The sequence below is a fragment of the Populus euphratica genome, unplaced genomic scaffold (assembly GCF_000495115.2).
Source record: "Populus euphratica unplaced genomic scaffold, PopEup_1.0 scaffold61.1, whole genome shotgun sequence".
Classification (NCBI taxonomy): domain Eukaryota; kingdom Viridiplantae; phylum Streptophyta; class Magnoliopsida; order Malpighiales; family Salicaceae; genus Populus; species Populus euphratica.
Window position 1 is genome coordinate 1 of NW_011499941.1, and position 25,172 is coordinate 25,172.

Consider the following 25,172-nt stretch of genomic DNA (forward strand, 5'->3'; position numbering starts at 1 on the left):
TCACCAAAATCCGCAATTGGAGTTTAAAAACGGTGGTTTTCTTTGCTTTTTACCTCCTCCTTATCTCTCAAAGCTTCAATTTTACTTTTGTGATTTTTAATCTTTTTTTTATTTTTTTAGGGCACCATGAACACGTTGCAATAATATATGAGGTCAAAACCATTCATCGTGACCACACTTGAGTTTAGCCTATTTTCAACAAATGTCATCTCTATCGTGCTCGCTGTTCAGTCTAGTTCCATCACTGTCAGAAAGCTAAGCTTCCTGGGGAAACCTCGAACTAACTTCCTATAATATTACTTCATCATCAGTTAAGTCCCACAACATGATTTTTTATCAATTTAGTCCCTAATGTATCAAGCTCTTCTCAATTGGGTCCTTCTTTTAATTTCTGCTAAAAGATATTTGACTGGAGGATCCAGTTGAGAAACGTTTGCTCCGGGCTTAATTGAGAATTGATACATACTCTAGCCAATAGGGATTCAATTAGGTTTTCCAGAATGTAATAAAACAAATATTTACATGATGACGGTTAACCCGAAACTTAGTATAATTCAGGTTTTATGGTTAAAACTTATACAAGAATTAACTTAATATTTAAAATTTTTTATTTGAAAATAATATTTATTTATTTATTTAATATTAAATTAAATTAGATTTGATCTAAAAATACTAGCCACGAATATAGTGGCACGCGCTAACTATTTTTTTATTTATTAAAAAAATAAAGTTCTTCTTAATTTTCCCGAGTATAACAATTGAATTGGTGGATCGAAGAAATATAAGCTTCACACTCTCAATTGACGTTCAGCACACAGAAAAATAAAAAAAAGTTTATAGTTTTTTCAAAAAAAAAAGAAAAAGAGGATTGAGTTAGGGCTAGACATGGATGGGATATTCTTCAGCTGCCATCAGGCCATAATGCTAGGCCTGAATTTCATCTCGGCTTATAATTGGAGCCGGGTATATTTTCCTAATCTGGGCTTGAACCCGACCATAAATAGGGTGATCGTGTCGTTAATTTCTTTTAACATCTTTATAATCACTTGATTTTTGTGAACATGATCATTAATTAATCATTCCTGAGTTTTTTTTTTTTCATTTAAAAAAATTGTTAGTAAAATATATAAATGCAAAGCCCTTTGATTTCAAGCAAATGGCTCAAGCAATCAGGAACATCTTAAGCAAGCACAAGCTGAGGAAACAAGAACATCATCAGAATCACATTTCCTGATAAGCTAATTCCACTTTACAAGTTCTTGTATCTCATTGCCTGAAATACTAATGTCTTCAATTATGATTTGGTGAGAATTTAACGTGAAATCCGTCTCGAAAAGCTAACATAGGACCTCGAACAACTCGTCCTCCCTTGATTCTGGTCCATCTGTGATTAAGAAATTCAAATCCAGAAAAGCCATTTACAATCCTGCTACAAAAACCTGAGCAGAAGCATGCAACGTGGTCCTGTCTTATAACAAACAAAAGCAAATGCCACTAAAAGGGAAGGAAAGAAACAGGAACATACTCATATTTGGTGAGCAGGACATGGAGAAAGGTGGCCATGAGCAATTTACTGAATTCTGCCCCTGCACACTGCCTAGTTCCCCCACTAAAAGGCATGAAATTCTTGGATACAAGATACGGGTCCATGTCCTGTGTTCCATTTGCAGATTAAAAGAAAGGGTCATTTGTTAAGAATCCATCGATTCCCTTTCTCTTTTTAATGATCAAAGATTATTTACTACCTTCCAACGTGCTGGATTGAATGCGAGTGGATCCTTGTAGACGTCAGGGTTCAAATGAGAAGCAGAAGTGACAGCCATTATGATCCAACCGGCAGGAATTGTAAATCCTGAAAAACACTCATTTGGAGTAACACTGCAAATATCTAAACAACAGTCATAAAAAAAAATCATACCTTTAAATTCAATGTCTTTCAATACTCTTCTTAATAATCCAGGTGCACCATTCCCCAACCTTAGCGATTCGTTGATAACCTGAAATTTTCAAAACCTAGCAGATGTAAGATGAATGAACATACAATAGTTGTAAGGAGATCATACCATAGTACAAAACCAGGCCCAGCCCGAGGCTGGGTCATGGGTTGTATGGGTCAACATGGGTCAATCCAGATCTAGTTGGGTTTTGACAGGGCAATCGGGTTGAGAGTTGACTCGCCATGTCGACTAGATCAACTCCCACCTGATTCAATATGAAACCCAACCCGAGCCAGGTCTCCTATCAGCCAGTCACTTGATTGACTCGCGGGAAAAGGAGGGTTTAATAACACTATATCAGAGTATTTACTTGAAGCGTAGAAGTCATTGATTTGTACTCATCCCATGTGAGCACGGGATCTGAATTTCGTCTATTTTTCAGGATTCCCTCATGCTCAGCCTGCAAAACATATTGCTGATGTTATAACCATGTAAATACCAAGTTCTAATCTGAAGACTGCTAATTTACGATTGTAACACTCACTATCAGTTCCTGTAACACTGAAGGGTGGTCTGCTAGCAACTTAAGAGTTAACGTCAGTATTTTCGAGACTGACTCGAAGCCAGCAAATAACAATCCAAAGATCACTGTAATAATGAAATCATCTGATAAGAACTTCTCTTTATCCTCCTTGTTCAAGTCAGCAATGACCTGATCAAGCAAATCTCCTCGATACATATCTGGCGAGTTGCGTCTCTTCTCTAGTTTATCTTTCAAAAACTCGGTTGCCTTCTCTCGGTCCTGAACAAATAGATTGGTTACCACGTGTATTACCATGAAAAGAACAAGTTCTTCTCTCTCTCCATTCTTTCAGAGTACCTTTAAACATTTATGGTATGTAGTGCCAGGAATATTCAAGGGGATGGACATAAGAAACTCTGATATTTTGGTGAATTTTTCGCTTATCTTATCTTCAGATGTGTTTTCAGAATCATCATAACCAAACATGTGCTTCGCAATATAACTGAAAACCATCTGCAAGAAGGGTATATATCAAGAACAGAACAACATTAATGGATAATACAAAAGGCATGTATTAAGTGGTCCTAGAACTTACAACTGCAGAGCCGTATTTCACTTCAATAGATTCTTGAGCTGACCACATTTGCAGGGTTTTCTTAATCATGTCTTCTATTTCAGGAAGCAAGCCTTTCTTAAGTGTTTCGACGCCAAAGTGAGTCAAGGATAAACTTCTGATATACTTATGAATGACTCCAACTGCACTTGTCCTAGATTCACCCTCTTGATTGAAAAGCTTGGAAAATGTGTCTAAATACCACATCTCTACCAATTTTCCTTCTTGTTGGAGGATGAGATGGTTGAGTTCGGGATCGGTCGATACCACAACAGGTCGGCCAAAGATGTTCGTTCGAAAAATGGGTCCAAATCTGAAATTGGAAATACCAGTTAGGTAGAGATTGAATAAGCAAATCCCACAAGCTAGCCTTCAGAATGCCATAAAAATCAAAGACAAGTACAAAGGAATCACAGCAACATATTACCTTTGAATCCTCTTCTTGATAAACGGATGAAGGTCTAGAGAATAACTTGGAATGATCAAATGAAGGGTCTCTCCAATGAGAGGCAAGCCCATGGAACCAGGTGGGAGAACACCATTGCAGCTAGGATTCTTCCATTTTCTAACCAAATGAGTACAATATATGACTAGCAATGCGATAACACACAACCCAATTGTCCACATTTTTTACTTTGATATTGAAGCAAAGGTGAAAGAACTGACAAGTTATGTTCATATCTAATATACTGATCAATCTGCAGCTCTTAAAGAGGCAAAGTGCCGAATGGATCAAACTAAAAACAAGTGAATCAGACAGACTCACAGATAATTTAAAAAAAAATCCGGACATTGAGTTTTATGGTGACACTTCTTGGATAGAATGTTTACTTTGTTATTGATGTTAATCTTTTTCGTCCTGGAACTAAAAGTACAATTAAGAATCTTGATTTAAGTGTTGGCAGTTTCAGCATTCAGAATCTTCTTGCCGTCTAAAATGAGTGGCGGAGCTGCTGTTAGTCTCTTTCTTACGATTTCAACTTCTTCTGAATGCTGAACCTGTTGTATGAGCTGGAAAAACTTGCAAGCAGAAAAAAAGCAGTCTGCAATTTCTTTTTAGAAAGGGTAAAGCTTAGCTTACCAGAAAATTCTACGTAAGATAATATCATCTCTAAAGTTAAGCTCTATTTTCTTATCATTGAATTTGATAGTTGATAATTTGTTAACACAGTTTGAGTTCTAAAGAGTTTAGTTCCTCCTCCACCCCAATGTATTATTGGATCTCGCAATTGTTTTTCAGAATTTTATCTCTAGATGCATATAGTCCCAACACAGATATAAATAAAATAAACCAGGCAAGTTTAACTCTACTTATTAATTTATTTTCTGTTACTATTAATTGACTAGAGCCTGCATTCCTATATATAGGAAGAAGTATGCACAGTTATCCATTGAACAACAATCTTCCTTTTCTCTGTGTCCTTGTTCCAGCTTAGCCTCCACCGCCCCAAATACTTAAAGCTAACGTTAATTGCATTACAAATGTGGGTGTGGGAATGGGTGATATCAGAGTCATTTGCTGTGGGACTGCTACTCATATGCTGGACTCACTGGATATTGAAATAGAGACACCCAAAATGCAATGCAGTTCTCCCCCCAGGTTCCATTGAAGAGACCCTTCAGTACTTATTCTGTCCCAGGTACTCTCTGGATGTTCACCCGTTCTCCGAAAAACAGATCCCAAAGGTAACATGTACGCAGTTTTTCGCGCAGGGTTAGTATTATTTTTAGGCTAGTTTCACGAATCCAGATAAGAAGTTTATTTCTTTTCCTGTCAAACCTAGAGACCACAACTAATAGCAATTCCGACTTCTGCATGTGATGCAAACCAAGCCGACATTATTATTATTATCAATCAGTGAAAGAAAATGGAGATTTAGATGCTGATAGGGCAATTAAGTTGCACAAGGAACAAAAGAAGCAACGAGAAAAGGAAAGAGACTGAGTGGTTTTTCAGTCCGAAATGAAGAGATTGAACTAAATTGTAATAGCAAATATGCCTTCAAAATGAATACCTTTCACTACCCTTCTCAACAACCCAGATGCAGGATTTTCTATCCTGAGAATTTCATTGACGACCTGTGATTTCCACCAGCAAAAAGCATGCTAAAATACTTGGATTGCTTTAAGAAGAGCAAAGAAATAGAATCAGAAAAAAAACCTGTTGTGTACAAGTCATTGACACACACGCAAATCTGCATACTGTCAGCTCTTGAAGCACTGATGGATTGTCTACAAGGAGCTCGAAAAACTAATGTAAGTGATGTTGAAATGGATTCTCCCTTGACTATCAAAAACGAGAGCACGAGGTGGATTGTCATGTCCTCGTTCAAGAATTTCTCTTCATCCATATCTTCAAGGACTTGACTGAGTAGATCTTGTCGATGATACTTCTCAGGTGACGTACGTCTCCTGTCTATCTCCTGCTCCACCATGTCTTTTATTTTATAATCAAAGAATTTGCAGCTTGGAAACAATAGAAAGGGAGATTCACAAATTATAATATACTTGCATTAATCTTGACCCTGAATCTATCTACCTTTGTTTTTATGAAATTCCATTACCTGTAAACATTTGTTGAATTTTGCACCGGGAATGTTCAAGGGGAAAGAACAAGAACAAGACAAGTAGTAATGTGCTTTGTCATATATCTATACTGAACAAGACAAGAACACTAGTAAGGTATGAGCTTGAGATTTACCTGTGAAGTAGAATTTTTCACTTCCAGTACAGATGCCTGGCACGGCCATGCGCGTAGAGTTCAGTCATCTTCTACTTGAGGAAGAAACGTTTTCTTAAGGGGGCAAGGAGCCAATGTGATCCAAAACAATGCCAGGGAGATATTTGTGAATGAGAACCCCGGGGGCACTAATTCAAGAAGGTTGGAAAGGCTCGTAAGATATCAGATGTTTTGGCATGGCTGTGGTAGGAAGGAATCTATGGATAGAGTTAAAAGGCTTCAGAAGAGACTTCTGCTTGCCCCAAAGATGGCCATTGAATAGTAGAGTTCATCCTTGTAGAACTGCCTAGATAATAACGGAATCATAGAGTTTGATGAACGTGCCTTCCAAATTATAATTACAAATTCACCAAGAACGTCACAAAATTGTTTCACTTGTTAACAAATCAATAATCAGTCGATTGTTTTGATTGATTTCTCAAATCAAAACATACTTCCGCCGTTCAAGAACCATTCAATAATCAGTTCTCTATTTTTCTTATTAAATAAGTTTAGTAATATTTGATGAAGTCGCTTCCTCTTTCTTATGAAGACATAATTGCTCCTTATCCCCTGCTTATATATAATTTCCATGTGTGTCTGATTTTAAATACAAGTCGTAAAGTTCAAAAGCCCTGTTAATGACTCAATACCTTGAATGGCAGTGGAGTTCCATGTGGTTTCAATTTCTATCACTCTAACATTTTGGATTTGGCATAAATTAATCTTCCCATCTAATAATCTATTTCTGTTGATAATTTATGCTTAAAACACCACGTTATATAAGCTCAACCTAATGATAGCCATATTGTTCAGACTAGGGCAGGTGTTTTTTCCGTTCAACTCACTTGCTTTTCTTCTAAAAAAATTAAATTGATATTTTTTAAGTAATTTTTTTATATGTTTCTGATATACTAATATCAGAAATAAAATAATTAAGAAAAGATACAATTTTTATACTTTGAAAAACACTTTCATAAAAACATCACTAGGTTATGGTCCTATGTTGAGGCAGTTTAATAGCGTGCCTGCCTTTGAAAACTACGACCGATTGCTTGTTCCAGAGCTCAGGATTCCAATAATGGATGGACTATATAGGTACCGAATCTAAATCCAACAAGGAAATTTGGTCATCCCGCTGTTTTCATATGATACAACAATTTTCATTATCCAATTTCTTAGTAGGAGGAACTACACCATGCTTTTTTTTATCAATTATCCGAGTTATATTCCAAGTCATATTCAGACTTGATCTATTATATCAACTAGATCATTTTAACAGCTCCAATATAATTTATTTTTAAATTTAAATTTAAAAAATAGATAAGCAAGTAGATTTCAAAATTGACCCCCCGGGTCATATTTCATAAAAATACTAAATAGTTCTTACAGTCATGACATTTTTTACATTTTTTTTTAATCTGACCCGCAGGAACAGCTCTATGAACTAGTGTATTCTGAAAAATACCTGAAATGGATGATACAAATGTAGAACTTTTCATTCAACTGTACAATAAGGGGTAAGTTCTCAAGTACTACGTTCCTTGATCCCCACACAACCAAAAAAGAAAAGAGCTCAACTTATTTGGAAGGAGAAAAAGGCAAAAAGAAAGAAACAAGAAGAATAGTATTACCCTATGATCATCTCATGCGGAAGACTGGTATTAACTTGTATAGCAGCAAAAAGGGGAAAAAAAGAACAGTAACATGATACTTGCTCAGGAAGACATTATTGTATGAAATAATGGCTGAAAATGGAGGCAGAATTCCCAGTATCAGTCCAGATTAGCAATGACAGCATCAACCACCTCTTGTGTGGTGCTGTCTCCACCAAGGTCTTTGGTTCGACACTTCCCCTCAGATATTACACGCTTCACTGCAGTCTCAAGCCTATCAGCAAATGAAGGAAACTGGAGGTGTCTCAACATCATGGCAGATGAGAGGAGCAAAGCCACTGGATTTGCCTTCTTTTGTTCCACCATTTTTTCTTTTCCCACATTTCCAGCAGAAGCACCTTGCTCAAAAACAGCATAATCAGCTCCCACATTACCTGTAGTTTTTCCAAAAACAACATGACGAGGCAAGCTTATAGAGCTGATAATAACAGAAAAGGTCCAAAGGACTTGAAACTATGAAGCTCCTAACAGCTTCATGATTAGGATTCCTTAACTTATAACTTGTTAAAGAAGGTGGGGAAAAATCTTTTGCAGAATTAGAACTTGTAACCAAAGTCATACCTCCTGGCATGACACCAGTGCCTCCAGCTATACCAGCTGCCGTATTTGCCACAAGATTGCCATAAAGATTAGGAGTAACCTGTGCAGAAAATAATACAGGTTTTTAATATTGAAAAGGTCAAGAGTGCTAATCGAGTCAGTAACAATCAAGCATACACAAGACCATGTATCAGGAGACTGTAGCTACTGCAAGAAGCTCGGTGAGGAGATATGTAAAGGTAAAACTACAAGTACAATTCTCGATTATTTTACATTATAGTTTTAGTATCCTTGTATTCCATCAACGGACTACAGAGCATCAACCATCCATCACAATCTGAAACTCGATGCATATACATTCATTGATAAACATGTTGCCACGTTCAATAGCGAGAGGAATTTTCCCCTAACTATATGAATACCTGCCACTGAACAACAGACTCATTCCACTGCTAACAAAACCAAAGTTGCACACCAACAACATAAATACACAAGGAATCAACTAACAATGTATAACATCACAGACTCTAATTCAAGCAATAATCAATGAAGTTTCAATAAAAAACACTTACCATCACATCAAATTGCTCAGGTTTCGATACCAGCTGCATACAGCAATTATCCACAATAATCTCACTATACTTAATACTCGGATATTTTGTTGCAACCTCTCTACAAGACTCCAAAAACAACCCATCAGCAAGTTTCATAATATTTGCCTTATGCACCGCTGTCACCTGCTTCCTATTATTCAAATAAGCATATTCAAATGCATATTTTGCAATTCTCTCCGAACAAAACTTCGTTATCACCTGAAAACACAATGTCATCATCAACACACCATAATTAGAAAAAAAAAAAAAACAATTGCATCACTCACACAGAACAATGTTATTGATCAAACACGAAACAAAAAATAATCATCAAATTAATTTTTATAACATTTCTCTCTTCCTAAAAACTCAAACTTGAATAAGCAAACTGTAGAGAGTATCAATTAAAGTATCCCTTTTGTAGGTCCCACATATTCTTCATTAACGATAGAATCAAAAAATCATTAACATTAATTAACAATTAACACAATAAACACACAAAACAATTCACTACATCAAAAAAAGTAAATTACTTTAAGGCTTTCAACAACACCAGGAACCACCTCATGCTCAAGCCCAGAGTATTCCCCTTCAGTATTCTCTCTAATAACAACAATGTCAACATTTTCGTGCCGTGTGGGTAACCCTGGCAGATTAAAGCAATTCACCAGCGAAGCATACAAATCCAATTCCTTCCTTAGCGACACATTCAGCGAGCTGACACCACCGCCGACCGGAGTCTTCAGTCCACCTTTCAGACAAACTTTGTTTTTCTTAATCGACTCGATTACTTCTGCCGGAAAGCGATTCATGTCGCCGTGGACTTCGTACTTCTCGAAGTAAACCGGTGCGTGCATCGCGCTCATTACCTGTTCTACTGCGTCGGTGACTAAAGGCCCGATCCCATCGCCGGGGATGAGGGTGACTGCGCGTGGTGCTCCGTCGCCGGGTCGCGGCATGTAGGTGACGGATCGGGAGGTTGGGGTGGGGGTTAGAGAGAAGGAGGTGGTGGGCTTGGTTAGGGTTTTGAGGAGTGAAAAAGACCGGCGAGCCATGGAGGGTCTGGGAATTGGGAAATTAGGTTTTTTGTTGGGTTTGATTTTTGAAATTAGGATTTTGAGGCCATTCAAGGGGAGAGAAAAGAGTAGGGAAATTAAGGCTTTTGTTGGGTTTGATTTTTGAAATTAGGGTTTTGAGGCCATTCAAGGGGTAGAAAGGAGGGAAATTCTGGAGGAGAGTAGTGAAGAGATCAGGGAAAATTCCAATTTCAGTCCCTGATTATATATTTATTCTCAATTTAATACCAAAACAAAAAGATCTTATCAGGTGGGTCTAAAACGCTTGAGGTGGTTTGCAGTTAAGTGCCTATCAGTATTTGTTAACGTTTTATGTCTGATGTGAATATTTTATGAGATATATTGGAAAATAATTGACAAAAAATAATTAAATATTGATTAAAGGATTGAATTGAGAATTGTATGAAACATTTAGAACCTAATTGATGGATATTGATATGCCTAAAATAAAATGCAAAAACAATGATTTTCTTGCTAAGTTTTACATTAAGGTTTTTTTTTATTTGAAAAATAGTTTTTTTTGAAAAGTAAATTTTAAAAAAGTAAATTTTAAAAAAATAAATTATTTTTTTATATTTAATAGTATAATGAAAAATAAATTGAAAAATACTTTTCAGTATTTAATTGTATCATGAAAAATAAGCTGGAAAATAACTTATTAATATTTTATTTTATTTTAATTTATTAAAATAATAAGGAACAAATCTTATAAATTAAAAAGTTAAATGAGAATAAAATTGAATAAAATATAGTTTCATAAATTATCTCAAATAAAATAAATAATAATCAAAACAATAGAGTTCAAATCCAATAAATAAAAAAAATTGAAAGATAAAGAAATTAAAATAATAATAATAATAATTATTTCATAAATTATTTCAAATAAAATAAGTAAGAATCAAAAGAATGAGGATAAAATTTAATAAATAAAAAATTTCAACTAAAAAATAATAAGGGAAAAAAATAACAATTATAAAAATAAAGACAAAAGTTAATATAAAAATTAAATTCTAAGGGATTAAATTGAAAAACAAATATTCAAAATAAAAAATATATAACAATTAAAAGTTCGAGGACCAAATTTAACATGACATTTCTAAATTTTTCATAATTTTCAAAAAATATTTTCCGTTTTTTAACTGAAAAGTGTTTTTTATTGGTTATTTTTTTAATAACAAATAAACACAAAAAACATTTAAAAACTAATTTTTAAAAAATTACTTTTCATTAAACAAACTAGGCCTAAGGTAATTATTTGCTTGTGCTGATGTAGTGTTTCAACTCTAATTTTGTTGAACAGAGTTGAGATAAAATTCACCTTCATTGATTTTAGAATTATCTTTTTTCTTCTTTTTTTTTTTACAGAAATACTGATTCTGATTACATAATACTGCATGTTAACATCTATTTACAGGTTATGTTTGGTTTGGTTTGTATCCTGGGCCAGAATGGATAGATACAGAAATGACATAAATGTTTTTTTTTTGTTAAAAAACAGAAATATAAAATAAATCTATGATAATAGTTTTTTTAAATGAATTTGTATACTTTTAAAATAAAAGAAATACATATCTCCGCCTCAACACAGTAACCAAATGCTATATAGCATGAATTGGTTATGATTCAATTCCTCCCGATTTTCCAGTTTTTAAACTGAAATGGGAATAGCGGATGGATGATCAACATCCCAATTCCCAAACATCTCAATACCGAAATGGACTCGTAGAGGAAAGTTGGGACCTAAAAATTGTTACAGTACAAGGTGGAGGAGCAATTCATCATGTTGTGCGAGACATTATGGTAGATTAGGATTTCAATTTTGAATATTTCCTGTGTAAGTTACACCTATCATACCATTACCTGTTGCCTTGTCTGTCCATAGCAGGATGGTCAATCAATCTGCATCAATGAATTTCATAATTGCCTGTAAATGACCTTACATTACATCAGGTTTCTTAGTTTGGCAAACTCCCCCCTCAACAGTTCGTCTTGGAAAGTGATCGGATATTTGAGCATTTTAAAACTACAGGCAATGGTTAGGAGAGCTCATTGACCTGAATCAGTACTACACATTAATCGCATGGAGCGTGTAAATTCGGTGGCCCTCCAACTTTTGCAGGACAATGGAAGACAATGAAATGTACAGTGAAGAAACCCCCACTACTGGTCATCGGTAGCTATTTCGTTCAACGTTGGCAGGAAAATGGCAAACCTCTGTTGCCCAACGCCTAATTCATCTAACACAAGATCAGATAACGGAAGGTTGAATTAAAAGATAAGCATGGCAAAACCATATGCTATTGGTCATGAATTGTGACAGATTTTTGATGATGAGGATTGATTTCTGGCTGGTTTATATCGCAAGCTGAAAGATATGCTAGAAGTCAAGCATCAAAAGACAGGTTGCTCACACATGCAATTATCAAGCACTCGCTTCATTATCTAACAAATTTGGAACAATATAAATTCATACATATTGGTATAGGGATTAAACTAACAAATGATTCTCTATCGATCAAATTTCACAAAAAAGAAACAGCAGATATATTTCTAACCAGAGAAAGAATAACTGCATGAACATCAAAAAACCTTTTTTTAGTAATGGCAGATACCATCTTAATTGAATGAACATAAAAGGGAACCTTTCAGACTGTCAAGGAAAGGCGAAGTTCTATTTGAAACACCCTTCATAAAGCGTGAACCAAAGAAATAAGAAGAAAACCTAATTCTCAAGTATTAACCAGCTTCAAAATATATTCTGCCACCAATCCATTTATGTTTAATAAGCATTTGTAACTCCTTTTTTTCATGCCTAAACCATGAAACAACTGGCCTTAAAATGCATGTACAAAAATACCAGCACTAGCGGGTTGGAGCAGGGGGAGCAACACTACTACCCAATCCCATCTTCTGTCCCAACACTGTAAGCTGCTCAACAAACTCCATTCCTGTGAGAATCTCTGTTGTTCCATATATAACATGCTTGACAGGCTGCTGACGCTGTGCAAATTCTTGCAAGCTGCCATACTCCATATAATTACCACCACCAATCATAAACACTATAGCTTCTTTAAATGGCCCTTTCAGATGGCTGCTACTGGTACCAGAACCTGACTTAGGAGCACGTGGATCAAACACAAGGTAAGAATCAACTTCAGGATTTGGCTTCCCCTCCATCAAAGCTTCCACAGTCCTCGTTAATGCCAGCTGTCTATCACTAGATAATAAATTCTTCACGCCAGCTGTCACAGCACTAATTGACTGCCCATAAAGTTTTTCAGCCCAATCAACAATGTTACTTCGACTGGCAGAATTTGCTGATGCCAATGAAACATTCAAGGACTTCATTTTCTTCACGTACTGGAATGCACAATTATCAACCTCAGACTCCCTAAGAGCAGTTTCAATTGCTTCCACTTCTGATTGATTAATACTTTCAGAACATATAAGGTAAATGATAGCAAATCTAAGTTTATCCATCTTGGTTCCTTTCCCTCTAAGCACACCCAAAAGTTCATTCCGATCAATCCCTCCTCTGACCATCATGTCATTCTCTTTTTTCGCATAGGAATCAAGAGACCTCTCCTTGATCTCACCCAACAAAACAGTTGCAATGTTTGTGTGTTTATCAATCACCTGCTTCCGTTCCGTCAGTTCAGGCAGGGAGTTCACAGCATTCATCAAATGCTTTGTGTTCCCGACCAAATCTGTCCCGTCAAATTCAGCCCCATCAGTTCCTCCAGTCCTTCTATTCACTTCATCAACATCCTTCTTATACTTGTTCAACTGAGTCTCAATTTCCACTGCAACTTCAGGAAACTCTAGAGACCCATTTGCCACCCAAAATGGATCAGAACTGTCCAACTCATATGACCTCATCCCACCCTTTTCCCCTTGCACGCTCAACCTATTAAGCCTCAAGCCAAGAACATCGTGAACAAGAGGACGATACCTAAAATCATGCTGTATTCCCACTGACAATTCAAAATTCCGATCAAATAGACACAAAACTGGCCTCTGAAAAGAACTCGCAAAACCCCCACCTTCTGTAAACAAATTGTTCTTCGACAATAAATGATCCCTCAACTTCTGATCCAGCACCGATGCCACCATCTCTGCAGGGCCACCACGCGGACACCTAATAACTGGCACAACCGCAAGTGTTGCCAACACACAAAATAACCCACTAGCAACCTTCTCAACAATCTCCTCAATCTCTCTATCACCAGCAGACGGATCATTCAACTGAACATAGCAAGACTTCTGTGCCAACGAAAACAAATTATTCTCCAAAGTCACAAACTCCAAATACTGATCATGCACCTTTGAAATCTTTTCTATAGACTCTGAATTCAATGTCCCAGATGCAAGATCCTCAAGAAGTGGACGAGGAATGGACGACGAAAAATTCAGGTGGAAGCTATCATAAAGCGATTGCGACGCATCAGCAACAATCCTCTGAACATTAACTTGACTTGGCTGAACAAAGTACACAGCAGGGACATCATGGACAGGCTTTCGATCCTTATCAATAAGGAAATAAAGAGTAACCCCATGTTTTCTCAGATCCTTGACATGAATCAATGGAGATAGTATATTTTGACAAAACTTATCATAGATCAAGATCTTGTAAACCTCTTCATTAGTAGTACCAGTTGCATTCAAAGGTTGGTTCAGATTTAGCATCCGGATTATACATTCTGTACCCAAAAAAAAAACAAATTTCAAAACTCTTCTCAATAAACACATCAAATTTAACAAAAGGAAAGAGTTTTAACGGTTATTTGGGCTTAAATCTAAGTAATAACAAATGGGTTGTTGCTTAATTCTAAAAGAGATCTAGACAGAGAAAGAAAAGGAGAGAAAAGGCACTGACCTGTTTGTTTTTGACGCAGATTGAGAGCCATAACAGTAGGGGGAAAAAGTTCTTAATTCGTGAAATTTCGGAGAGCAGATTTGTTACTCTGTACTCTCTTCAATTTATCTCTTCATTGCCAGCTTCTCTCTGTCAAGAATGGAGAGAACAGGGGTTTGATTATATATAGTTGGTTCCGCGAGTTCGGGTTCATTATAGTGATGTTTTGATTATCCAATAGAGTTGTACCACGTCATATGTTTGGAACTCATTTTATTGATGTCGTTGTTGACTCTTACTTGTCTTGACAAATGAGTGACTGCCACGTCAGTCATACGGAGCCATAAATGCGTGGTTATCTTGCTGGTTTTTAGAAACAGGCAAATGAAGTGGGGTTTTGAGAGGGAAGTAGAGGAGAATTTGGCTTATGGTAAAAGCATTCCTAATGAAAAGGGTCTCATTGTTTCCTTTATTGTATTACTACATATCTTTTTAAGATTTTGTGCTTGTTCATTAGCCAGTTGGTGATTTTTTATAAGGAAAATGGGATCAAGGAAGACTATCAATTAGCTGATGAAGGTGTTATTCAGGCACAATTGGCTGGAGAATTGTTCCTTAAGGTATGTGTTTCAGTGTAAAGATTGCATTTCTCAAAAAGCTTCAATTTTTCATGTTTATCCTTTTAATCTGCATTCAATTTTCCCTCGCATCGTGTTTTCACAGGCTAGATGTTTATTAGGGTTTAGACTACTTTTGCGGGTGTCGCTGATTATCATAATTCACAAAATAAAGGGCAGTTCTGATTATAGTTTGAAAAGAAAATGTGACGCCTTTTTCAGACTGGTCTTTGAATTCCTGGACTTGGAGGGGTTTAGGATGTTATTATCTGTGACTCGAGGTTTTTCATTTCATAAGCAGCAGAACTTGGAAGGCTCATAATTTATATTTGTTTTATTGAAGTCAAGGTTTCTGATAATTTGAATAATCGAAACTGTTGAAGATGACAACCTTGGGGGGAGAAGGAAGGTTTGAATTAATTGAGCTTTTAAAAAAAAAAAAAAAAACACGGGTTAATGTCAGTTGATGGTTCCTGTTAAAGTGCAAAAGTAAGGTTAGAGCCTTGCCGAGTGCTCACATTACCAGCAAAATTATGCACTTAAACTTTCTTTCTGTCCATGTTTGAGCACTATCCAAAACTTCTGCAAGCATTATTATGTCTATATACCATAAGATAAGACTGGTCGTTCTTTTAGACATGGATAGCTAACTAATTTAAGCAAAGTGTCTGCTCAAATCTATGGCCATCCTTCATGATTTCGTTAGAGAAAACACCAAAAAATGAGCCAGAAGAGTCTGAATAGTCTATCCTTTGCAAAATCCATCCTTTTCTACAGCCCCACTTACAAATAATAAGTTGTGCTTCTTGGCAACCAGTTGGAGTGAAAGCACATAAGGACAAAAAATAAGAAGTTTTGTGTGACTTGGAATTGACTAGAGAGCATGTGAAGTGATGAGAACATTGTTGTTTCCTATAGGAGTTTTGTTGGGAATATTATTTGCAAGGAAGAATTGTGCAGGCGTTAGCATTATGCATGTTAGGTAGAAATATTACTCAAGAATTATGCAAGAATGGAATGCATGAGAATATGGATGGTAATTTGATTTATGGCCTTGCTTTGTTGGAAGCATTTGTGGACGATATAGAGAACAAAAGCCAAAGATTTCTAGGATGCTGCTGCAGAGATAATTGACGCATGAGAGAGTTTGAGGAGAGAATCGGAGAAGCCAAAATAAAAGTTGCTGGATATAGTTACAGAGGATGGTTTGACAAAAGTTTCTGAATAAATAAGGAAAAGGCAGAGTAAAAGACTCAACCATTTGGCAATGAGAGTGTAGCCTTTGTGAAGGGAGCTGGCACTTGGCAGCATAAGGGCATATCATTTTATGTTTGGTATCAAACTTCTTATTTTATGCTTTTCTGAATTCATTTTGCCTGTGATATTAAGGTTGGCAGTACAAACAAGGAGACAGCTACAATTTCTAAGGGCTTGAAAGAATTCTTATCCCATAGTAATTGGCGTTCTTAATCTACTGTTGCTGATTTTTCCCTCCCTTGGCAAATTTAAGAATCTGGCTAACTGTATAGTTTGTGCAGGAATTGAAAGAGAGCAACATACCACATTAAAGTGTTCGCATCTGCTACTCTCCATCTGCAAGAACAAGTCACACTGCCAAAATTGGTGCATCTGTTTTGAATCTCCCATTTTAAGGCTCGCAATGTAAAGTGAGCTGTCTAAATCATATAACATTCTTGTTTTTTAGGGCATCTACTCACCTGCTGCACTTGTAGTGCTTGAAAAGTTTTCACATTCTCCTTAATGTGAAGTGAGTTGTCTAAAAATTGTGGTTGTAAGTATGAGTTAAGGTCAATGAGTTTTTTCTCCCCATTCTTCCTCGTGCTTATTATAAAGCACTATTGGGCAGATGATGGAAGATCTTCGATAACGGTATTTTGGTCCCTTATTTGAACTCTTTTTGCATGATAAGGTAACATATTCGTTGAGTTTATTTTAGATTTTTCCTTCCATAATTATGATCGATGAAGGGTCTTATGCATATGTATATGCCAAAGTTGAGGAATCGAGTTATAGAAAATTTCATTGCAGCGAGGCTTCAGTCTATAACACCCACCATCTCTCCCCGAGCAGGACAGCCCTTGCCATTAGCAATTGAAGCTTTTATTTTATTTTTTTCCTTTTCAATTGACAGTATCCAGAGATTATGGGAATTGGATGATAAAGATCTATTCATGCAACCGGAAGGTGGAGAAAGTGTTAATGATGTTGACTTGATGAGGCTCCAGATTCTAATATGCTAGAAAACTCGAGTTTTTTTATAGTTTGAATGATGGGTTGGAATGATGGATGGATGATCACGTATTCATATCAAGCTTCTCTTCTCATGGATTGTTTTTTTAGCATTCTTTTAATATTTTAAAAAATAAAATATAAATACTAAAACCTTAACTAAAACAAACAATTAAGTTTATAATCCAATAAATATAATATCCAACAATAACTAAATTAAACTCAATAAATAAATTTAAATAAAATTTAACATCACAAGAGTTAATCTATCCTACAAACATATAAACCATATCTCGGTATTGTTCCCCCGAATTTCGAGCCTCAATTTCTTGAAAGTCCTAATTTCTTGGAAGTCCTATATATGTTTCCTCATCATTCAATGCGGCGTTATCTTGCCTCTTCTTTAAATAATGTTTCCTCATCATTCAATGTGACGTTATCTTCAATGCTGACGATTCTTATGCATGCGATCAGAAGCGATGTGCAACGACGCGGTGGTGGTGGCTATGTCTGATTTAATTTAACATTGTTGGTGGACTGCCCTTGTGTAAGGGTGGTGCGGGTTTTATCCAAGTCAATACACGATTGTTCAAGGTTTTGTTTGATAACCGGTGGTGCGGGTTTTATCCAAGTCAATACACGATTGTTCAAGGTTTTGTTTGATAACCGGTGGTGCGGGTTTTATCCAAGTCAATACACGATTGTTCAAGGTTTTGTTTGATAACCGGTGGTGCGGGTTTTATCCAAGTCAATACACGATTGTTCAAGGTTTTGTTTGATAACCGGTGGTTAAGGTTTCGCTGACCGGCGTACTTGGCAACTTCATTGGTGGCGGAGTTGCATGCATGCGCAATAAACAATATGGCTACTGGGCTAAAAACTATCCTCAACTTGAGGCCAATTAAAAAAAATAGTCCTAACCTGTTAAGAAAATCAGTTTCCATTTTCAATATTGGAGGAGAGCCAATATCAACCTGCATCTTCTATCTTAGGAATGTGCGTTTGCGTTTTTTCTATCAATCTTGTCCTGTGCTAAAAGATATTTCTCATCTTTCTATGGCCAAATAAGCGGAACAGATTGTCAAGTGGAAATATTGATATGCATTAACACATTAATTTAACAAGCATCCATACAAGGCAATGCCTCAAGCATCCAAGTAGCTCGATTGCTGTATAGGTTTTCACGTACAACAATGGCTTTCTTTAAGCGTTTATACAACATTTCAATTTCAAAAACCAAATATGAGATACATGTCTAGCAAGCCCATGTGAAGGATCTTGCAGCTGATGAAAAGATTTCCTCAGATGAAAATTTGAGCCCCAACCTTCAGTCTCGTTGTCGAACAGTAAAATGCTCTCATGCATGTCAGCCAACAGCCATCTCATCGAAGAAAAATAATAGCTCGTGTGATTGGGATGCCAGTACAAGACATCTTTCTGAGTTTGTTAGGTCCAGTTGTTCTTCGATCCTTGATCTGATACCCCTGAATTTGTTTCCATAGAAAGAGATGAAAAAAGAAAGGACTCTAATCTTTAGTGACCCATCTACGACCTCTGATAAGATAGCTTTGATCGCTGCTACTTTCTCCTCCACTTTCTCCACTGGTATGTCCTGATGTCTCACGGTGGTGTTTCTTCCCCCTTGCTATCCCAGTGTCACTGATGCTCCCATTTAAAAGAGGGTCGTCAATTCCACGAATGACCCTCCTTGCGGGTGAAGCTGTTGCTATGCAACTATCATCCTTTGTTCTTCTCTTTTCCTTGTTGTGTTTCTTCATATTTTGAGAAATTTTATGCAATTTCTCGTTGAACTTTATAATCCCCTTTTCTACAGGCTCCACAGCTTGGTTTACGGTGAACTTCACATCATTCACAATCTGCATGGGAAGCCAACAGCTGATTCAGCAGTGGATAAATGTGATGTAATGACTCATGTGCTTCACCAAACTTAATTAACACAGTATGCATTGCCACATTTGAGTTTTACACTTGGTAATTATCATATTTTCCCATAGTGATTGCACAGCAATAATTTAATTGCAATGGTCAATTCCAAGTAGAAGCTAAATGGAAGAAACTTACAAATCCACCACCAACAACAACAACATCTTGGACACTTTCTTTTATAGTCATTCCACTCCTGACATCAATGTCAGGTTGAGGAAGGCGTAACTTTGTTGGCCGCTCACTGTCTCTAACCTCATCAGGATCTATAGGGCAATCAACAGATGCATAATCTCCAAGAACTGAAACACTTCCAGGAAACCGGTCTCCCATTAGCTCATAAGGCTTGGCAGGGAACACATAAAGATGAACAATAGAAGCAATGCCCATCTGTGCTGGATGAATACATAGACCTGTTAAACTTCAATATTTTGAATGAGAAAAGAGCAGTTATAAACTCTATTGAAGAGATCCAGACAGCAATGACTGTTGTATTCCCCGGGAATATTATAACAGTAGTTACAAGAAAACTTCACCAATCAAATTTGAACAGACATATATGTAGCACATTGCAGTAAAAGACACGGCCAACAATAGTCAGTAACTTCATTCAGAAACCCCCAGAACAGCAAAACAAAACAAATCGCCCCATAAAACATTCTATAAGGGTGTTTAAACAGACATAACAGTAACTATCAGTCTAACTCCACCATATAATGCAAAGTGATGTGTTCAGCATTTTAGATAGTTTAAGTCCATGAGAAATGACATCCTAGATATGCTACATGAGCAACCAAACAGTACATCCACTTAAGCAATCTTTTATTTTGTTTTTTCTCTTTACTGAAAAGATTTTAAATGAGTCTATTTTATTCAAAACCTCCCTCTCCCCATTACCACTAAAGCTAAAGCCCAAGGACACTGCATCTAACACTTTACCACACACCTTCCAAATTGTGAGATATACCGCTATTATCTCCTCTCTCCTCACTGCATCACCTTAAGTCAAAAAATTGACCCTTGACCTAAAGTTCATTATATCAGCAACATGCTATAGTTTCCTCTCTAGAGAATCAAATAGTTGAGATTTCCACTTCCCAGAATGCTTAAGTTTCTTCTATACCCATTCACATATAATAGAAGGCACACAAAGATGCAGGGGCATTTTATTGAAAAAACAAAATCTTGCTTCTCCTCTATCATATGAATTCCAACAATCTTGTAGAAATTACACAACTTTCACAATTACCTTGACATAAAATCTTGACTCGTCGAAAGAACCTAGTGGCATTTGGGTGGTTCAGAAATTTAAATTGCCCAAGACATTAACCTATTCATTTCACGATGGAAAAGACAGCTACTAGAACAGCAATAGATTATCTGACACCATCAAGAATGAAAATTATATATGTAGAATAGCAGGAGAGATGCATTGGTAATGGAAGATGTCTACCTCTATACAAATGATGAAGTCTTGAAGACTTGACTTAAATTGCAGACCTTGAGCTATAGAACTTTTGAATAAACCAAGAGAACAGAGCAGAGCAATTGCCACTCCTTGCCACCAGGTCAAAAATACAATTGATTTAAACGTCAGGAACTTGTACAAAGGTTTTATGTGAGCAAGTTCATCCTTTGTGGCAGTGTAAAATTGCACCAAACAGTACAATGCCCAAGATTGACTGAAATTTAGAATAACCGCTATGTAAGGATACCTACAAAACCAGGGAATGCTAAGGCACTTAGGAATTTGTATATGGAATGCTAAGGTAATTAGTATTTTTAACAAGAAAAATCCTTTAAAAGAATGTGCATATCAATTGGGCCAGTTTAGAAGTAAAAAACACACACACTTGCGTATACAACAAAGAGTCCACATAGATTGACCAATTTAAAGAATATACAGTTAAACTATGAACCAATGAGTAAATTGGCATAGGAAATTAATTCTTAACCTGTATCATTACCAAGAAAGCCTTTACAGGAAACAAACAGTTCAAGTTTCAAAGAAGAAAAAGAAACAATGGACCTCAAAAATGTAAGAATCAAGATCAGCTTTACCCGCATCTCAATTTAAAATCTCCTTCACAATATACACCAAAGGCTTCAAGAATTACAGCTAAAACTGCTGTCAAGGACTTTATTAACATCTGTCAATAAAGATACGAGTTATTAAGCTTTCCAATCTAAGAATGCTGGAATTGGAAAACGTAAAAGAGATGCAAAAAGACAAAACTTCCAAAAAATGAACATACATATTGAACAATACCGAACTTTACAACTTGGTAAAACCACTGACCAAGCCTCCATGGTTTAAGGATATAGTTCATAGGAAAAGGGTGCTTTATGGTTCCCCTTTCATGACTATGCTCTAAAAGGGGTGCCTTAGAACTTGAGTGACCTTCTCTGTTCAAAAACTCAATTGTTCTTTCTTCCCCACCTTTAAAAAGTAAATAAAAGAGAGAAACCATCAATAACAATGTCAACACCAGAAGATAAACAAAATTAAATCTGGAGAGTAATTAGAGAAAACAATAGAAAAATATCTCATCCCTATTTATGATTAAAAATAAAAAAAATAAACAAAGAAGATCTGCATGCCATGATGATAAACAATAATTGAAATTATCATGCGGCAACACAATCAAAGTGTTCTATATAGAACACAACTTTCACTCATAAACACGAAAACAGTTTGCAATTTGATGTACATTCAAAACTAGATTGGCAAACAACTGGACATGTGCATTAGTACACGTGCATTATAGACTGAATTTGATTATGTTTACTTTTTTCTCTGAATACTCAGATAATCTATGGTAAAGTAACATAATATTGGCCTTCTGGCTGGAAGAAATTCTATGGCTTTTGTGAAGTGTTCACTTCATATGTTCATGTTTCCTGCATAACTTTAATTTTTGCACATTTCAAAGGAACCTAGAACACCCTTGCATTTGTCAAAACCAAAGCGATGACAAGGGCCATGTTCAACAAGTTCTTTTTGTTTCAGAGGGTAACTAGTATTCAAGAAAACTCCATCATGACCTTGTGGGGTTTTAGGAACAACAAGTTCAACAACAAACTGCAGAAGAAAACTGCATGTAAGTGCTAAAAAATTCTCAAGATTCTGGTTTGCATAACAGGATAAATAGACGGAAGTATAGAAATGTCTATTTCATGGAGAAGAAAATATATGAAGATCAGTAAACAACTTCAAAAAACTACAACCACAGAATCTAGAAAATTACAAAATTATACAAGACGAATTAACCAAATTTCAGGTAAGAACCCTTCATTGCACACAAAATACTCATAGTAAGAAACATACCTAAGCAAGCAACAAGGTATCTTCCAAAGCAATACATAGCAAACGATTCATAGCAATCCCGCAATATCTCAATATCAACACTAATCGACGGATCCAGCAACGACACAAACTATTCAAAATAACCCATGTTAGAAAAAATTCAAAACCCCCCACCTCTCCAAATTCGAAACAGAAACAACCCATTGTTCAAAATTCAAACTTTTCACAAAATAATCCTCAAACAAGCTGAAAAAATCACTCACTCACCGATTCTACAGCATAACAAGGAACCATAAGGATAACCCCAATTAAAAACTTCTGCTCCTGAGAGATAAAAAAAAGTCAACTAAAAAATCTCAACTAACTCGTTCAAAATTAAAGACAAGGCAGGGAGACAAGGAGCCGATCAGTCACCTCAGGATTCTTGTAAGCGGAGAGATGCTCGAACAAGAGGTAGAAAGACAAAGATAAGGTTAGAAGCACAAAAGCACCAGAAATCAAAGTACACCATAAGGGAGTTGAGAATCTTATAAGAAGATAATCTATAAGATCCTGTAAATACTCCATGGCCTGACTTTCTTCTCTCAAATGCTCACAATCATGAAGCATAGTTTGAATTTCCCATTTCCAGAATCAATCTAAAAAAACAAAGAGAGAATGATTGTGAGTCAAATTTCGAAGCTTTCATTCATTCATAAATCATTAGATAACAATAACAAAGAATTCAAATAAAAAAATGAAAATAATTCACGTGCCTACAGCTGAGCTTGTTTGTATGTTTGGTTTTTAGACCAAATTGAATTGAAGAAGGCCGGGAAACTGGAGGGGTGAGTGGGCATAGGCGAAATAATCCTGCTCTGCAACAAAGAAAGGATTTTTATTCACTACATTATCGTATAGAAAGCAAAGACTTTCATTAAAAATAAAAATCACAGCACATCAGCTGCTTTTGGTCCCACCTGGCTCCCACACAAGGTTTTGATATGATCATGACATCAATTGACTGGTCATTTTTTTTTTTTAATTCACTCCGTCATGGAGCAGAGTGAGGGCTTTGATTAGTACTAGAGGCCAATTTTTTTTATTCCGTTTGGTTTCAATCTAAAAAATAATTAAATTAAAATTTATTTTTAAAAATTAAAACAAGTTCAAACTAATTAATTTTTAATTTTTATTCGGTTTGATTTAGTTAATTAATATTAAAACTAGAAAATCTTTATTTTTTTTTGGGTCTTTTTAGATTTTTTTAGGGGTTTTTTTGAACTTTATCATGCTTTTAAAAGTTTAATTGATGTAAAAAATATTCCAATTGTTTTTTTCTTTTAATTGAATGTTTTGTGATTTTTAATGTGCTTTTAAAGGACTTTTTAAATGATGTAAAAAATCTATTGCCCAAATTTAATTTAATTTTTGTCCTTTTGTCTTTGAACTTGGCTTTTTAACACTTTTTTGGAGGAGCTGTTCATAAAATCAATACATCCATGGTTTTGTCACACGAAGAACCAGAGTCATGTAAACAAATCATAAGGAAACACTTACAGATTGAGTATGACCAATCAGACTTGTTTAATATTTGGACAGGGTAGATGAACAAATCTAATAAACATGCATAGCTGGAACAAAATCAAACCATGTTATTAAGTTGAAGTACAGGCTCCTCTGGAAATTTGGTTTTTTACACTACTCATGGCAGAGCATAGACAACAAATGTAGCTGTCTGTTATATATTCTTTTAAGTTATTTTTAAAAATATTTTTTTATTTAAAAAATATTAAAATAATAATTTTTTATTTTTTTAAATTTATTTTTATTATTATCATATTAAAATAATTTAAAGGCACATAAAAATTAATTTAAAGTAGAAAAAAATTTTAAAAAAATATTTTTTTAAAACACTTTTAAAATACAAAAATAAACAGGTCTTCCACCTGAATTTACTTAGTAAATCCTCTTTACTAGTTATACCATACACTAAAACATGTGAGGTTTTTAATGTTGTAATCTATAGTGAAAATTGTTGCTTTGACCTTATACATATAAGTAACTTGTTTTTTTTTGTTTTTTTAATCAAATATTTTTTTATCCTTTAATATTATATTTTTTTTTTATTGGATTGTCTCGTTTTTATGACACAGATTGCAGATTTGTTATATTAACCTAGTTGATTTAATTTTTTTTCTCATTTAATCTTTTTTTACAATCTCATTCTTTAATATTAAGTTAGTTAAAAATTAAGCTTTATAATTTATTTTCTTTGTTTTTTATTAGGTTATTTAGGCTTTATGACCCAGGACTATTGCTTAGCAGATTAACTTGAGTTAACTCGAGTTATTTTTTGTTTATCAATTAATTTTGTTTTGTAATTTTATCATTTAGTATTGGGTTGGTTGAAAACTAAGCTTCTTAATTTATTTTGATTTGTTTTCTATAAGGGTGTCTTGGTCTCATGATCATGGACGCGAGTTTTAGCATTTAACCCCAGTTAAATCGGATTGTTTTTTTAATTTTTTTAAGAGATTATC

The 25,172-nt window shown here is 35.4% G+C and overlaps 4 protein-coding genes and 1 long non-coding RNA gene across 11 annotated transcripts; 1 reads left to right on the forward strand and 4 right to left on the reverse strand.

Annotated features, from left to right (window-relative positions):
* Nucleotides 1-1,178: 1,178 nt before the first annotated feature.
* Nucleotides 1,179-3,700, reverse strand: LOC105136956 (cytochrome P450 87A3-like). The gene is made up of 9 exons (XM_011042472.1): nt 3,501-3,700; nt 3,056-3,386; nt 2,818-2,973; nt 2,482-2,739; nt 2,308-2,397; nt 1,919-1,997; nt 1,746-1,852; nt 1,526-1,653; nt 1,179-1,384 (listed from the first exon to the last, which is right to left on the reverse strand). The coding sequence occupies exons 1-9, from the start codon at nt 3,698-3,700 to the stop codon at nt 1,291-1,293; spliced, it is 1,443 nt and encodes a 480-aa protein (XP_011040774.1). The 3' UTR covers nt 1,179-1,290.
* A 3,529-nt stretch (nt 3,701-7,229) lies between these two features.
* On the reverse strand, nt 7,230-9,841 carry LOC105136957 (isocitrate dehydrogenase [NAD] regulatory subunit 1, mitochondrial). Of its 2 annotated transcripts, none has more exons than XM_011042474.1 (4): nt 9,165-9,841; nt 8,581-8,820; nt 8,030-8,108; nt 7,230-7,842 (listed from the first exon to the last, which is right to left on the reverse strand). In XM_011042474.1, exons 1-4 carry the CDS (start codon nt 9,654-9,656, stop codon nt 7,568-7,570), a joined length of 1,086 nt encoding a protein of 361 aa, XP_011040776.1. In that variant the 5' UTR covers nt 9,657-9,841; the 3' UTR covers nt 7,230-7,567. The 2 variants fall into 2 exon arrangements, with proteins under 2 accessions (XP_011040776.1, XP_011040775.1); XM_011042473.1 differs by having other exon boundaries at nt 9,135-9,828.
* Nucleotides 9,842-12,094: 2,253 nt separating this feature from the next.
* LOC105136958 (SEC1 family transport protein SLY1-like) lies at nt 12,095-14,742 on the reverse strand. The gene is made up of 2 exons (XM_011042475.1): nt 14,554-14,742; nt 12,095-14,377 (listed from the first exon to the last, which is right to left on the reverse strand). The coding sequence occupies exons 1-2, from the start codon at nt 14,582-14,584 to the stop codon at nt 12,540-12,542; spliced, it is 1,869 nt and encodes a 622-aa protein (XP_011040777.1). The 5' UTR covers nt 14,585-14,742; the 3' UTR covers nt 12,095-12,539.
* A 149-nt stretch (nt 14,743-14,891) lies between these two features.
* On the forward strand, nt 14,892-16,977 carry LOC105136959 (uncharacterized). Its single transcript, XR_844451.1, has 3 exons — nt 14,892-14,962; nt 15,072-15,152; nt 16,068-16,977. It is a non-coding gene; the product is annotated as an uncharacterized LOC105136959 (long non-coding RNA).
* A 1,500-nt stretch (nt 16,978-18,477) lies between these two features.
* LOC105136960 (transmembrane protein 184C) lies at nt 18,478-23,559 on the reverse strand. 6 transcript variants are annotated; one of them, XM_011042477.1, is made up of 9 exons: nt 23,410-23,555; nt 23,065-23,288; nt 22,918-22,974; nt 22,672-22,780; nt 21,599-21,783; nt 21,405-21,493; nt 20,797-21,058; nt 19,482-19,733; nt 18,478-19,276 (listed from the first exon to the last, which is right to left on the reverse strand). In XM_011042477.1, the coding sequence occupies exons 2-9, from the start codon at nt 23,257-23,259 to the stop codon at nt 18,926-18,928; spliced, it is 1,500 nt and encodes a 499-aa protein (XP_011040779.1). In that variant the 5' UTR covers nt 23,260-23,288; nt 23,410-23,555; the 3' UTR covers nt 18,478-18,925. The 6 variants fall into 6 exon arrangements, with proteins under 6 accessions (XP_011040779.1, XP_011040780.1, XP_011040778.1 ...); XM_011042478.1 differs by having other exon boundaries at nt 20,797-21,025; nt 23,406-23,555; XM_011042476.1 differs by having other exon boundaries at nt 23,406-23,555.
* Between the last annotated feature and the right edge of the window lie 1,613 nt (nt 23,560-25,172).

Bases quoted from the DNA above. Each gene is read 5' to 3' on its own strand.
- LOC105136956 (XM_011042472.1), bottom strand. From the start codon at position 3,700: ATGTGGACAATTGGGTTGTGTGTTATCGCATTGCTAGTCATATATTGT. The intron at 1,654-1,745 runs GTAGTAAATAAT...AATGGAACACAG, and splicing joins TCAATCCAGCACGTTGGAAG to GACATGGACCCGTATCTTGT. The intron at 1,385-1,525 runs GTATGTTCCTGT...TCTTAATCACAG, and splicing joins GTCCTGCTCACCAAATATGA to ATGGACCAGAATCAAGGGAG.
- LOC105136957 (XM_011042473.1), bottom strand. From the start codon at position 9,656: ATGGCTCGCCGGTCTTTTTCACTCCTCAAAACCCTAACCAAGCCCACC. The intron at 8,821-9,134 runs GTAATTTACTTT...TTGTGTTTTCAG, and splicing joins GTGTTGTTGAAAGCCTTAAA to GTGATAACGAAGTTTTGTTC. The intron at 8,109-8,580 runs GTAAGTGTTTTT...TTTTCTGCACAG, and splicing joins CTGAGCAATTTGATGTGATG to GTTACTCCTAATCTTTATGG.
- LOC105136958 (XM_011042475.1), bottom strand. From the start codon at position 14,584: ATGGCTCTCAATCTGCGTCAAAAACAAACAG. The intron at 14,378-14,553 runs GTCAGTGCCTTT...TTTTGGGTACAG, and splicing joins TCTGCGTCAAAAACAAACAG to AATGTATAATCCGGATGCTA.
- LOC105136960 (XM_011042477.1), bottom strand. From the start codon at position 23,259: ATGCTTCATGATTGTGAGCATTTGAGAGAAGAAAGTCAGGCCATGGAG. The intron at 21,784-22,671 runs GTATGTTTCTTA...TACTTTTTAAAG, and splicing joins ATACCTTGTTGCTTGCTTAG to GTGGGGAAGAAAGAACAATT. The intron at 19,734-20,796 runs GTAGACATCTTC...CATCCAGCACAG, and splicing joins ACTTCATCATTTGTATAGAG to ATGGGCATTGCTTCTATTGT.